General features: G+C 32.5%; 1 protein-coding gene across 2 annotated transcripts in view; it reads left to right on the top strand.

Annotated features, from left to right (window-relative positions):
• Positions 1–14,437, top strand: part of LOC148610726 (uncharacterized) — a 56,457-nt gene that overhangs the window by 5,778 nt on the left and 36,242 nt on the right. For both annotated transcript variants that reach the window (XM_088596002.1, XM_088596003.1), the window contains exons 7-14: positions 118–258; positions 593–712; positions 1,190–1,309; positions 1,971–2,066; positions 3,980–4,315; positions 5,845–6,060; positions 8,167–8,259; positions 9,381–9,684. In XM_088596002.1, coding sequence (XP_088452128.1) covers positions 118–258; positions 593–712; positions 1,190–1,309; positions 1,971–2,066; positions 3,980–4,315; positions 5,845–6,060; positions 8,167–8,259; positions 9,381–9,684 — 1,426 coding nt within the window. The remainder of the gene's footprint in view (positions 1–117; positions 259–592; positions 713–1,189; positions 1,310–1,970; positions 2,067–3,979; positions 4,316–5,844; positions 6,061–8,166; positions 8,260–9,380; positions 9,685–14,437) is intronic.

A 14,437-nucleotide genomic window follows, 5' to 3' on the forward strand; every position in this document is an offset into this window, starting at 1 on the left:
ATACTATAATCTATACTATTAAGATCATAGAGTTCATTTATGTAATCAGAAAGGTTGGAAATAATTATTAAGAAATATGGTTTGATGAATTTGAATCTTTAATGTCATTTTCCCCAGTTCTGAAGAAGAGGAAGATGGAGAGGAAAGCAGTGAAGAAGAATATGTTACTCCAGCAAAAAGGCAGAAATCTCAGGAGAGTACACTAAAGGGGAGACAAACGAGGTCTGGCAGAAAAACCAAACAAACCATAGAAAAAGTGTATGTGTTGTACAAGAACTTCATCTTTGTTGTTTTTTACAGATATGAAAGCATGACATATAAAAATACACATTCGTTGGAATTAGATATCCCCTGAAATTGCCAGATGAACAATACAACAATTTGATATGAACATCCACATTGTCACTGAAAACAGCTGATATTTTTTATCACCGTCACACACACCAACATTTCTTAATAAATTTTCATATGTCCAGGTCATTTTTTTATCCATTAAATAACATTTCATTCTTTTTGCAGTTCTAAAAACTACATATTATTTTAATGATGCATTATACATACCATTTTTGTGTTTATGTCTGATATATTATAGGGAAGAAACCCCTCAATCTACAAGAAAATCTGGCCGAAGATCTATAGTACAGAATACACCAGTCTCAGGCAAGAAAGGCAGGGGAAGACCTAGAAAGACAGAAAAAGCTGCTGTCAATGGGTATGGTTGTCATTGTTTGAAATGCTTCTAACCCGTTTTATTCTAAAATAATATACTTGAATAAAGTTTTATTTCAACTACTTGTTTTCTGATTTTGACCAGTCAAAAACTTTATACAGTGTATGAAAGTTGTTGGAACAATCTCATTTTAAGATTTTAATTAATTATTTTTATAGTTTTCCTACAATGTTTTTCATTATGAAAGTAAGCACTCTTAAGAGCAGCTGTTTATATACTGATCTGCAATGTTTTGTTTGTCTAAAATTTTGTGTTGCCTTGATTTTGAATTTATGTTTTCAAATTTAGAAATTTTAAACGACAGAATGGAATAAGTCTTCTTTCTCTCAGATGTTTAGCTGTGAAAATTGATTTAAGGAAATGTTTTAGGGTTAGCAGCTAAATTTAAGATCCTTAAGAAATCCTAAACGTAAGTTTAGGTTATCTCTCAGTATGACATAGTATTCTTTTTTCATACAGAGGTGTGTCTGATGATAGTGATGACGATTGGAATACTCCTCTGTCGAAATCAGTTACTAAGACGAGTACCAGGGGATCTCATGGGAGAAGTAGGAGATCCAGGCAGGCTTCTGTGGAGAAGTGAGTATAAATATGTCATGGGGAGAATCCAGCAATTCCCTTGGTTTGTTAAGATGAAGCCTATAAGGGACAGAGTAACAACCAACAACTTGATGATGTACCACTGTGATATTAAGGGTGATGTCACAACAAAAAATGATATGCACCGATTTCATAGAACACCAGTATTGTACCTGTGTTAAAAGTTGTAACAATGACGTCTGAATTATGTACATTATTTCCATTGATTATGAGCCATTCATGCTTCAGAAACCTAGTTATGAAAGATGTCACTCACACTTTAACTTCATAGCTGGGTTCAATGAGAACCTATATAAACTCATAGCTGGTTGAACTGGGTTCAATGAGAACCTATATAAACTAAGTAGTTATAAAAATTATTGATTGGATTGAATGTCTAGTGAAGTGTAAAGAGCTGGTTTTCTTCCATATAAATTAAGTGGAATTCAATTGTTTTAAAATACGATTTCCCCCTTTAATTTCTTTCTTTTAATGTAATTATATACTTGCTTCCAATTTTACCATTTTCCACTTCAAGGAACTAGTTATCCAGGTCTGATCATGGAAAATCCTTATAAGTAATAGAACATTTATGATACCTTGTAAGTATACAGTATGGTAGATAAAATGTCATATGTATTTTTATTATTCTTCCATATAGATCTGATGAAGAAAAAGAGGAAGTTGAAGTTCAGACTAGGAAAAGAGGAAGACCTAGAAATGCTGTTAAAATCACTCCAGATTCCTCTGTAAATGGGTAAGTTTTATACTCCAGCAGTTAATTTCACAAAAAAATTGTAATTTTCTGTGATAACTGCCACAAATTTCTCTGTTCATGTTGAAAGATTTTCACTCCAGGTTCCTATGCTAATGGGTATTGGTTTCACCCTCCATATTTCTCCGTTAATGGGTAAATACCGTATTGACTCTATTAATTCATCGCCCTAATTTTTCATCACTTTTCATTTTTTGGAAATTTTTGGATTTTTAAATTTCTGTAGGGATGTTCATAAGGTATTAAAGTTCATTTTCAGTAAAAACACAAAGCAAGAAAGATAATCACTGTTATAGTTTGTATGGGAATTCTACTAATTGTACGTACAATAATTTTGTAGAAATGTAAATTTTTTTAATAAATCATTGAAAATTTTTTATATTCATTACCTTAAGTGATGTATGCTTTGAAACCTGCCACTTAAATGTCTATCACCGAAGTGATAAGGGTTGAATAAATAAACAGCGTCTTGATATGCCATGTGCATCATTGTTAATGTATCTGTCAGATTTTACCATTTTGAGCTAAAAGTGTGGCTTCACAGGTCAATTGTTGTGTAAACATTTGTTGCAAATGGTAGTTTACCGATTTATTTATAATTTCTAGCAATGATTGGTCAATATGTTTACTGAGGGACAGAAAGGGGAGAAATGTATAAAAAATTGTAATGTAAACAATTCTTTCCATATATTGATGAAAACAGCCCTTATAAGTCCCACTTATTATTTTCTAAAAGATTCTTGACTTGATGGTACAAAATTGATAAAAAAATAAGCTTAATCCCATTTCGACATAATGCACTGGTAGCTCCACTGATTCCCTGCACATAGCCCATACTATCAAAAACTATTTTTAGCACCAATGATACATCACAATACACAAATGTCTGTGATGTGTAAAAAGCTATGCAAAGCCCAGGAAACGCTTTACCAATTAACTCTGCTTTCAATTACTAAATAAAAAGATTAAAAATTATTGAGGACAGGAAATTATTTTTAATTGATGATCAAGTTAGGCCCGACAGGTGTTCGTAGGTCATAAGCATGTCAGCATGGTACACATTGTTGGTAAGGCGAAGGCCACGGTTCTGGTTAAGGCGCATACACAGGTTCTGGGCACAAGAAAAAGTTGCTGGACGCGCCGGGTTAAAACATTGTGTGTCCACAGGATGCATCTTCACATCAGTAATTTATTTAAAAATCATTAAAACTATCCTAAAAATTGTTGAAAAACTCTATTAACATTGTTTTAAAACTTTATTTAGTATAATAAGTCAGCAATTTACGATACAAACATATAAGATTAACACATTTTATACTACAGCTTCTGAACGTAGCAATCCACTATTTCAAAAGATTGATCGAAAGAAAAGGTCGTCAAAATGTTTGATTTTTTTGTCACTTTTCCCAAATTTGTGAAAAACGTGTTTTTAAGTGACAAATAGAGAAATTACTGTAGTATAATAAATTGTTAAAGTCTCAAAATGACGTAATATAAGTTACAAACTTGTTTAAATACTTGAAAATCAAAAGAAAGAGGAGGTGAGAAGGCAGGGTTGAATATTTGGTCTACAGGGATGTCTGTTGATATTTTTTTTTTTTCAATGAAGATGATGCATAGTTGTAAACTTAAGTTCTTAACTAAGCCTTTTGGTAAAAAATTTCTTAAAATATATTCAGTAATGGCCAAAAAGTGCCTAACAAACAATTAGTCTTTGTTGGTCCATTTTCTGGCTAACGTGTACTCTTCAACATTATTTTCAATACAACATTCAACAGATTAAATATGATTTTTTTTCTATAACCTATAGACCTACATGTATATGTAAAAGTAGTTTGGAACTATTTTATGTGTGCGTGTGTGTCTCCTTATATTTAAATTTCCACTGCTTCTAGTGATGCCCAAGACCAAGATATGGATGATGTGATTGAGAACAATGACAGTGGTATAGAAGATGAACCTATTGGTAGTAGGAGTTCAAGACAAAATAGTGCTGAACCTGATTCCAGAACATTAAGCAGTAAGGCAGGTTCAAGGCAGAATAGTACTGAGAGAGAAACAAACAATTCTAGTTGCAAGAGTGGTTCAAGGCAGAATAGTGTTGAAAGAGAGACAAAATCAAGCTCTCAGAGTAATGTTGAAGAAGTCAACACAGAAAACTCTGAATTACCTGTACACCTAAATGAAGAAGAGACAGAAAACCAGCATAAGATGGATAGTGATCCTGCTCCGTAAGTGTTTTGTGGAAAAAGTTTAATTGAATTTAAAATTATTTGATCTTTATTTTGAAGTAAATTACACAGTTGCATTGGTAGAAATAAGTCCAACTGGTCATATTTTGCTGAAGCTGAACTGTCCAGAGTGAATTTAACTTGCCCTTATAATATGATGAACAGAATAAGTATCCAAAATTAGGTTGCCCAGTGGGTAAAGTCTGTTTGACTGGCTCATGATGTACTTTGTGGGCCAGTGGGCTTATTTCTACCCCTGCTTTATGTAGGCCAACTTGATTGGATAATGCTTTGTTAGGTATATTAGGTAAATAAACATAGTAGTTGGTTGGTTTTTATAAGAAATGGTCACTCGTTATGGACACAAGCTTGTTTTGAATTCGAAGGAAGATATTTTTTGCAAGCAGGAATTTTAGGAGGATGATAGGTTCTTGCACTAGTCTCTACTAAAAATCTCATATTTGTTACATTAAAACTGAACAGTTGATAAGGAGATTTAAACTTTCTGTCATTTTATTGGTGTATAAATCTGTGTCTCCTGTCTAGTATACTACAAATGGTAGTTCAATAGAAGCTCAATCCCTCTTCATTGTATGCATTATAACTTAAAGATGCTTTAGCTGCCAAATTTGTTCAGTTTTGATTCTACTGAATTTTGCTGATTCTATGAAATAAGTTTGCACTAATGCAGTTGAAGCAATAAATATCAATAATACCTACAGAATATTGTGGAAGTATAATTTTTTTTAATCAAAGAAGATCGATAGCTCTAATCTAAATTTAAGATTGCCTACAGGACATTTCTGGTTAAAAACACTTTCACCTTGGTTAAAAATAGCAATAACGGATAAACAGGTAAGCGTGTGTCTTGTTTTCAGTTCATTTCATTTATTTCTGGATTAGTTTTCAATTAAATAATTACAATTATGGACCATATTTGTGCCGTATTATACCACTATATGTAAATTACAAAAGGATCCTTCCATTATATATTTGAGCTTTTTTCTTTTACGGCTTGAGTCCATCAAAGAAATGGATCTTCCTTACCTCTGATAAACCACTTTCGCTTTGCAATAAGATTTTTCTTAAAAAAAGAATTGACCCTTACAGCACATGCACAGATTAAGGTCACCAGAAGTTAACCATACAAATTTTATCTAGGTCGACTTTGTCTTGCAAGACAATATATGTATCAACACCTATTTGATGTATACATTTAATACATTTTATTTGTGGATATCAAATGAAATTATACAGGAAAAGTACAATTTAGTACAAGTACATGTAGTTCAAAGTTAAGGCATAGTTCAACAGAAACAAAAATTTACAAAAATGGCAGCTAAAGCAGCTTAAAGTAAAGACCAAAATTTGTTTTCCATATTTTAATGGTGTTAAATGATAACCAGTGATAAATGCTTGCCTGTATAAGTGTCTTAAATTTACTGTGGGATCAAGAGAATAACGCTTGTGTATGCAAAAAGGAATTATTTACATACATTATTCTTACATTTATCAGTCTTTCTTTATAGATCATTGGGCAAAACAGAAAATGGTGTTGAAGAGAAATCTCAGTCAGATGATAAAGAAGAAAAAAACCATGAATTGGAAGAGGAAAATGAAGCATTAGAAGTTAAACAAGAAAAAGTGGAGGGTTCATCAGAAACAAAAAAATCTGAGGTTAAAGTTGAGGATAAAATTACAGAGCAGGAAGTAATGGATGCAACAGACACAGGGCCTGATAACGGGTAGGATATTAACTACAAGTCTTTGTAAGCATCATGTAAAATGTGGAAAAATCTGAAATCCATTGAACTGACACTTACAGAAGTACAACACGTGTATTCTCTTTTTGAAATGACCACTATTCTGATCTCTGCATGGAGATGTTATTTTCATTAGAATATTATAAAATTCAAATTATTAATATAGCCATCTTCCCTTAAAATGATCATTTGCATAGCATTTAAATGAAATTATAATAATTCATTTTAATCTGGCATCAAAATGATAAAAAGATATACAGTGGAACCCCCATAAACCGGCCCCTCTGAAAACCGGATTCCTCTGAAAACCGTACATTTATTTTTGGTCCGGAATGAACGCCTATATATTCAAGTAAAAAAGTCCTCTGAATACCGTCCCCTCTAAATTCCAAATTCCGGCCGTACATTCTGGTACGAACATGTTTTCATACAATATTGACCTCTTAAAATCGGCCGACAAAATCTGTTTACCTGAGAAATCAGTGAACCATTGCCGCCGGACTATTTACCTTGTTACGTAAACATGTCATACAGGTGCAAATCGTAACTAAATGTAATTATCAAACATCAAAACATAATAATTAAAACAAATCGGCTTGTAAAGATAATGATTAAAAGGCAATTTAGCTTGCTCACATAATGATCGGCGCGGTTTATCACATGTATATTTTTAATTTTGTACCTGTGGTTTTGGTTCAATGCACTTGTTTATCTTATTTTGTTTTATTAAATATGGTGTCATCCGCATGAATGGATTTTGAAAACTTATTCACATACGAAATGAAGAGGTCTTATCCACGTGGTCTTATCACCCAGCATGGTGAAGTTAATCTCATTGATCTTCGGCGACAATATGGACGTTAGTACCTGAGCTCCCAGATCACTGATCTCCAGATTTCATTTGGGACCCCAGAAAATCAGAAGGGAGTCCAAAGAACATGTGAAAATTCTTAATCCTATCGCCTAAATCGTTAATAATTGATTTGTCTAGCTTTAATTCAAGTACATTAAAATCGTAAAAAAGGCATTTATTGTTGATACATAGACACAGACACACATCGGAGACATTGTAAACAATGTGTTCATTTAAATTTAGAAAATATACAACTAACTATTTATGTGTGAGGTTCGTTAAGGGATTACTTTTATACGGGAACATTGGTCGGCATCAATGAAATTTCGAAACCGTTTAACAAAACTTATAATCGAAATAAAGATATGTGTAGGTTGTATTTGAAAAGTACTTTAAATAAGAAATTTCTAGGAGTTACATGTTGTAACTAGAAGCATTTTAGTGGTCGAAAACAACCAACTGAGGATGCTGTCTCATCCTTGTTTGGACAACATCTTGTAATTTATATGATTATTATGTTCCCAGTCCTGATTAAGGGCTTTTACTTTATAATTCTCATGTACACATTATCTTGGGACCTGTAATTAGTTTCTTTTATTTCTATAAAAGTTGTTCAATTATAAAAACTATCAGAAGCTAAAAGTGTCACCAGACTGTTTTTACAAGTCCATTACTCGAATCAAATTACAAAAATGAATACTCTCAAAGATTGCATTATTACTTGATAAAAATATGAAGTGATATTTCTACATGATATCTCCCACTTATTGGATGTAGAGCTGTAAATAAAAAACAACACATCAACAAATGATAAACATGTACAAAATAAAAAAAAAAGAAGATGAATTTTTAATAACATAACTAATTTTTTTTTATCTTAACTGCTTCGAATTACCTGAGAACAGAAACTTAATATACATGGTATGTTACAATGACTTAAAATGCCTCAATGAATTTTACAACTATTGCAATATACAAACATTTGGTGTTGGCTAGGTGGAATCTTGGTGGTAAACACTCAAAAAGTCAGTGGAACACCAAGTTTCACTCAGGTTGGACTTGAGTGTTAGAGAAACAAATGTCGTTCTGTGTAGTGTATAAATCGTCATATGGAATAATTGATTTGTATGAGTTTTCTTAATGGATGTCTACATAAAAGTTGTATTTTGGTTTTTTTTATTGTCAATTTCACTTAGACATCTATATTATGAAACTGCTTTTCTATCTTATTTTAGAAACACTGATGAAGTCGTGGTGATTAAAACAGTACCAGAAGAAAAGATGGAAGTGAAAACCAGTGCTAGTAATGACAATAACAACTGTGAATGGTGAGAAACTTTGTAACCTATTTTGTTTTGCAAAAGATTAAAAAAAACTACTGTGAATCCTAAATACACCAAAAACTTGTCTAAACAAAATCCCAAATACACCCATAACCTGTCTAAACTGAACCCCAACTACACCAAAAACTCGTCTAAACCAGACAATTTTTTAATTCATTTGTATTGGTTGAAATGTATTTTGAACCCAAATATGCAGAACTCTTGTCTAAATCCAACAAAAGGGGTTAGGTTAAGACAGGTTTCTAAATCCAACAAAAAGGGTTAGCTTAAGACACTGTATTTCTGTTTGTTGAGTAGGGCAGCAGTAAATATTATTACTTTATGGTCAACTTATATATAATAACTTGCATGTTTAAGGAACTTCTTATGGACATGTACTTACAGATGTCATTCAACTCTCCTTGTATAGAAAGAAATATAGGTTCTTACATGATTAAAGATAAGATTATTTTTCATGAGTGGTGTATAGCGGAACAAGTGAAAAGACCACTCATTTCTCTAATAGTGAAAGATAATCTGTCTTTGATATGCAACATGTATAAGTACTGTTGTTTCTGTGAAAGCATATATATTTTGTTCAGTTCTCCTTGAGAGAGCCACCATTTCAGGAAACAGTGTATTTGTTTAGAACATGTATATGATACTGCCACTTTCAAGATGTTTCATTGGTTAAGAAAACAATTTAAGACTAGCACATGTGACCTCATCTTACACTGGTTGTCTCAACTCTCAAGTGGTAATTTCTAGAAGAAGTCTTCATCTTATTCTGAATTTGCTGTTTGATTTACTCATGAAAACTGCTTTTGGCCCCAAAAAATAATACAAATGTTTCCTGCTACCAGCTAGAAAAAAATAAAGTTGGTAGGTAGAGAAATTAGATTATTTTAAAAAAAAACCATTCTAATGGAGTTATTTGAGAAGCAATCTACTGTTTCACAGTGCTTGAGCCAAAGTAGCCATAAAATGTTTGGGGTAGGGATAAGAAAAAGGGTAGGTAGGGTAGCGGAATACAGACATATAATTTGTTTGGCCTTATAGTTACACGATATATATACCAATACTAACCTAAAGTACAAAGAAAAACAAATATGTAAATTCTTCTTCAGCAAGTCAGATGACTCTGAAATGAAGGAAGAACTCAATGTTAAATCTACTGATAATGACATAAATACTGAAGACAGTGAATTAAATGTAGTGGATTTAAAACAAGAACAGGATGTCAAAGTCCCAAAACCTCCCCTCGAACCATTATATCAAAATCCAAGGTGGCATTTAGTGTGTGAAACTATGGAGGACTGGACAGGGCTGGCTGAGAAGTTAAAGGAGAGCACGTCAAAACCTGGAAGAGACCTGTATAAATGTATTACAAATGATTTCCTGCCAGAGATGCCTACTATTTTAGAAGCTAGGGTAAGTCTGTTTCTCTGAAGATGTACTTGTGCATGTTTGGATTCAGTTTTGTGGATTTTAAGGATAGTAGTACAATCAATTGTTTTGAATTAAAAAGTGCTAGGTATATTTAGCTTATATAATTGAAAGTCACATGTTGAATAAGTGTGTTGAATTTGGTGATTTTAAAAATTCTTAGCCTATTAGTGAAATGTGTATTTATTTTCATTAATTTATGTTGAATTTATGTTGTCCTTGCCTTATGCCCCACAAGAAAAGAGTACGTGGAAGCTATTGATTTTGTTCAGTGAATTAGCTAGCGCTCATCATTTTCGCCATTTACGAAAGGATTTTGTAAATGGCGAAAATGTTATAGGTCGTTTTCATCACTTAAAATTTAAAAAGTGTATAAAAAAATCCATTCAAAAATTATTTCAGATAATTTTTTGTCACCTTAAATATAAATGTTGTTAAAAATTGTCAAGTTACATAATTTCACTGGCCTTGCGCTCTGAGAAGTTTATGGCCCCATGATTGGTAATTACCTGGTCAACCAGGTGTGAATACATTCTATTGCTGTTAACCTGGCATCCCTGATATGTGCATTGTGAATAAGCCTTTAAAATAACACCAATTTATCAATCGTTTGATCATTAGGACCACAAAAGATAATCCCAGGGTTTCTTACTCGTCTTTAGCCGGTCGTTTTTGACCTCTGAAAAAAGCTTTGAGTTTAGTCGAGACATTTCTGAGTTTAAGTACTTTAAAAATATAACTTATATGTATCCTTATTTTAAGGATTAGTCGTGTTAAACGATTTCGATCTTTAATGGATGCCGACCGATATTTGCTCCCATATAAAAAAAAACCCTTCACGAACCACGCACATATATAGCTTTCTATTTTTAGAAATTTTAATGCACACATATACAATGTCTCTGATGTGTGACTGGTCATCTAATGGTTTTTGATTAATACCAGACAGTTAGGAAGTATTAATCAACAATAAATATTTATTTTACAATCTTTTCTCCTTGAAACGAAATCATAATGATTACGAACTTCTTCAATTCCACTCATGATCTGGGGTCTGTACCTGTAAACTTAAGATAAATATATTAAACGTGTTTATGTCTTGTCTTTAGTTAATAATACTATTGACTATTTAGAAAATTCTGCTGCCCATAATATGTTGTTCGTGCTTTATGCAAAAGTGACTAAAGCCCTCAAAATCTAGCTAAAACCCTGTTTTGTTGAAAAAATAGCTATTTAGAATAGTTATTTATTATTCAATTCTTTCTGAGTTCATTGTCAATTCATTTTCTGGTTTCAGTTGAAAGGGAAATAACTCTGTTCATCTTTGCTGCTTTTCTTTATAGTTTCATTTCCCCAGCTAGTTTATAGCAGAATGCTACAAGATATAAAAATGTTAATATTTCCCAAAATATACGTAAAAGGACCTTTACCAATGAAGCCTATGTAAATCTCTGGCATTTCTAGTCTAAATATAGTCATACAATTTTAAGAAAAAAACTGTGTTTCAGTCTTTCTGGAACAGATAAGTTGATGTAATGTATTGTCTTTTTTTATTCACTGAAAGGCAACATAGTAAAATTTGTTTATTTTACATATAATTTTCTAAATTTCATTCAAGAAATAACACATGGCACGTAATTTTAATTTTCGATACACAGTTTTTTCAAACACCACTGAGTTAATCAGTATTTGGCCAATTGGAAACAGAATTTCCTTTAGGTGACTTGCATTTCCATGGAAGAGTGTCTTAAAGGTCAAAGGGTAAAAAGCGAAACTATACCGACTGCGTCGGAAAAAAAAAAAAAAACCTCAGTCTCCATGCTGATAGCATGGTGGTACTAGTACATGCATATTCTCATCATTTAAGTATTTTTGAATCTGGTAGTAGCAATATTGTATATTGACTAGTACTGAAGTTTTCATTACAGCTATTATGAACACTATGTGTTCCTTGAACACTTCCAATCTTGGAAATTACTGTGACCTAATTAATCAACACTGAATAGCCAGAGCAATAGTTTGTATTGATCTTAAAGCTAACATGGCTTTTTGCTTTGCACAAAGGAAATATTTTTTTGCACTACACACAGGTGAATGAACCTGTCCAGATTTTTTTCCAATCAGGACTTGACTGGTTGAAATTTTCACCATTCCCTTTTATTCTCTTCTCCTGCAAAACTTGGATTTACTGTTCCTGATTTGTAATGATTTCTAAATTAATTTTTTAAGGTCATTCTGGTGGAAAGACCGTATTAGTCTTAGTATACTTCAATTTCCAGCAAACAAGGAGAGGAAAAAATTTTTCGATCACCTTGTCCATTCATTCATCCATCCATCCAAATATCATTGCAATTATCTTGGCTCCCAATCAATTGATTTAAATTTGATGTGTGGCTTTAAAAAGATTGGACATACATTATAAGTGATTATGGAAACTGCCCAATATCAACTTTCTGTACTATATAATAGGGTATGCTCCAGGTTAAGTCAATTTACTGGAGTTATATATATCTTTTAAAAAAAAACCATGACTTTAGAATGGAATTAAGAAAGTAGGTCAAGGTTTAGTTATAATGTCAGTAAGTGCTAATTATCCACTGTGAAGAATCTAATTTAGCAGTTTACTGGCCTATCCTGTCTCACCTGTTACCACAGGTAACATTGGTTTAATGTGTTATTATTACTATTATGGTGAGAGTTAGTTAATTTAATACTTGTCCTTGCAATATGCTTAGACCAACTTGGTACATTTAGTACCTTATTAATTTATGTTTTCAAGGTCACTGTCAATGTCTTGTCAAGGCCACTGTCAATGTCTTTTCAAGGCCATTTTCATTGTCTTTTCAAGGCCACTGTCGTTGTCTTTAAGGCCACTGTTGTTGTCTTTAAGGCCATTTTCATTGTCTTTTCAAGGCCACTGTCAATGTCTTTCCAAGGTCATTTCCATTGTCTTTTCAAGGACACTGTCATTGTCTTTAAGGCCAGTTTCATTGTCTTTTCAAGGCCACTGTCAATGTCTTTCCTAGGTCATTTTCATTGTCTTTTCAAGGCCATTTTTATTGACTTTTCAAGGCCACTGTCATTGTCTATTCAAGGCCACTGTCAATGTCTTTTCAAGGCCACTGTCATCGTCTTTAAGACCATTTTCATTGTCTTTTCAAGGCCATTTTCATTGTCTTTTCAAGGCCACTGTCAATGTCTTTTCAAGGCCACCGTCTTCGTCTTTAAGACCATTTTCATTGTCTTTTCAAGGCCACTGTCAATGTCTTTCCAATGTCATTTTCATTGTCTTTTCAAGGCCATTTTCATTGTCTTTTCAAGGCCACTGTCATTGTATTTAAGGCCATTTTCATTGTCTTTTCAAGGCCACTCTCAATGTCTTTTCAAGGCCACTTTTAATGATGTTCAGAGATTATAATGGTTATGGTGACAAATAGACAGTTTGATTCTATGAAAGTTAGCTTTTCCCCTTTACAACACACGAAATTTTCCTGTTTTTTGTTTTTGTTTTTTCTGAAAACAAGGTTACATTTTCAATGAAGTTATTAAAAAACCTGAAAAAAGTTAAATTCTGACATGATACCTGTGTAGTACATCCTTTAGGTAGAACTTCTGACTATTTTTCCCTACAATCTGAAAATTAATTAAACCACATTGAATGTTGGTTGTAAATATGTCTTCATGTTGTTATACCCCACGCAACGAAGTTGCAAAAAGTATGTTTTTGACCCGTCCATTAGTCCATCTTTAGTTTTCCGGACTCTTTTTTTTAAACACTTGCAGATATTGACATGATTTTTGGTATATATGTTTACCATGATAAGTTACAGGCCAAGTTTACGTTTCGTTCAGCTTCGATGATTTACCAAAATTACGGGCCTTAAACTTCACATAAATAACAGTTCTCCAGACTTTTTGTCTGCAGATATTGACATGATACTTAGTATATAAATTCACCATGACACAGTTCAAGTATACGTTTTGTTCTGCTACAATTATATTACTTTGGGATAACTAAAACTCAAAGAAATCACAGTCTGTAGTTTGAAATTACCATTCTGAATAGCAGAGATAAGAAGATCAAGGTCTAAAGCCTGAAAAAACACTCTTATTTTTTTTTTATTGGGGTTCTTCTACATGTATTTCTCTTATGAACAAATTTACTTGAGTATCCAACATTGGGACGTGTGGGGTATGTGAACCTGCTCACTAAGGTTCTTTAGATATTTTACTGTTTAGTTTATTTTTGAGAAGTGTCATTGTTCTTTTACTGTAGATGTTATTACTTGTGTTGTCTGAGTCTTTCAGGCCTTAATACTTAAAGGTGTGTTTTAGACTTGTTGAATATCTCTTGGTGATCACTGAAAATATTTATGATTTTGCATTTAGGTTATACGCTGGTGCATTTGTTCTGTTTCACCATATCCATTCTTTTTCTATTAATATTAAAAAGGTGAATTGGGTATATTAGCACAGATTTTTACTTCCTACTATTGAATTTGTCCCAAGACCACATTCTACTTGCTAGTAAGCTATTTCTTTAAGACTACATACAATTTTATTAACTTCATCCTGTTATACATCCCTCTTATAGTATTAGCTTTGAAGTCTCCCCTAGTAGCTTTTAAGTCTCTCTAGTAGCATTGAAGTTTCCCTAGTATTGAGTTGATAGTAAGCTTATTTCATTGTATAAATAACAACTGCAGAAGTTGTCAGCTGTTCTAATTGAAGAATTTAC

The sequence above is a fragment of the Perna viridis genome, chromosome 8, assembly GCF_037379345.1.
Source record: "Perna viridis isolate PV_CMFRI_1.1 ecotype Kerala chromosome 8, ASM3737934v1, whole genome shotgun sequence".
NCBI classification, from domain to species: domain Eukaryota; kingdom Metazoa; phylum Mollusca; class Bivalvia; order Mytilida; family Mytilidae; genus Perna; species Perna viridis.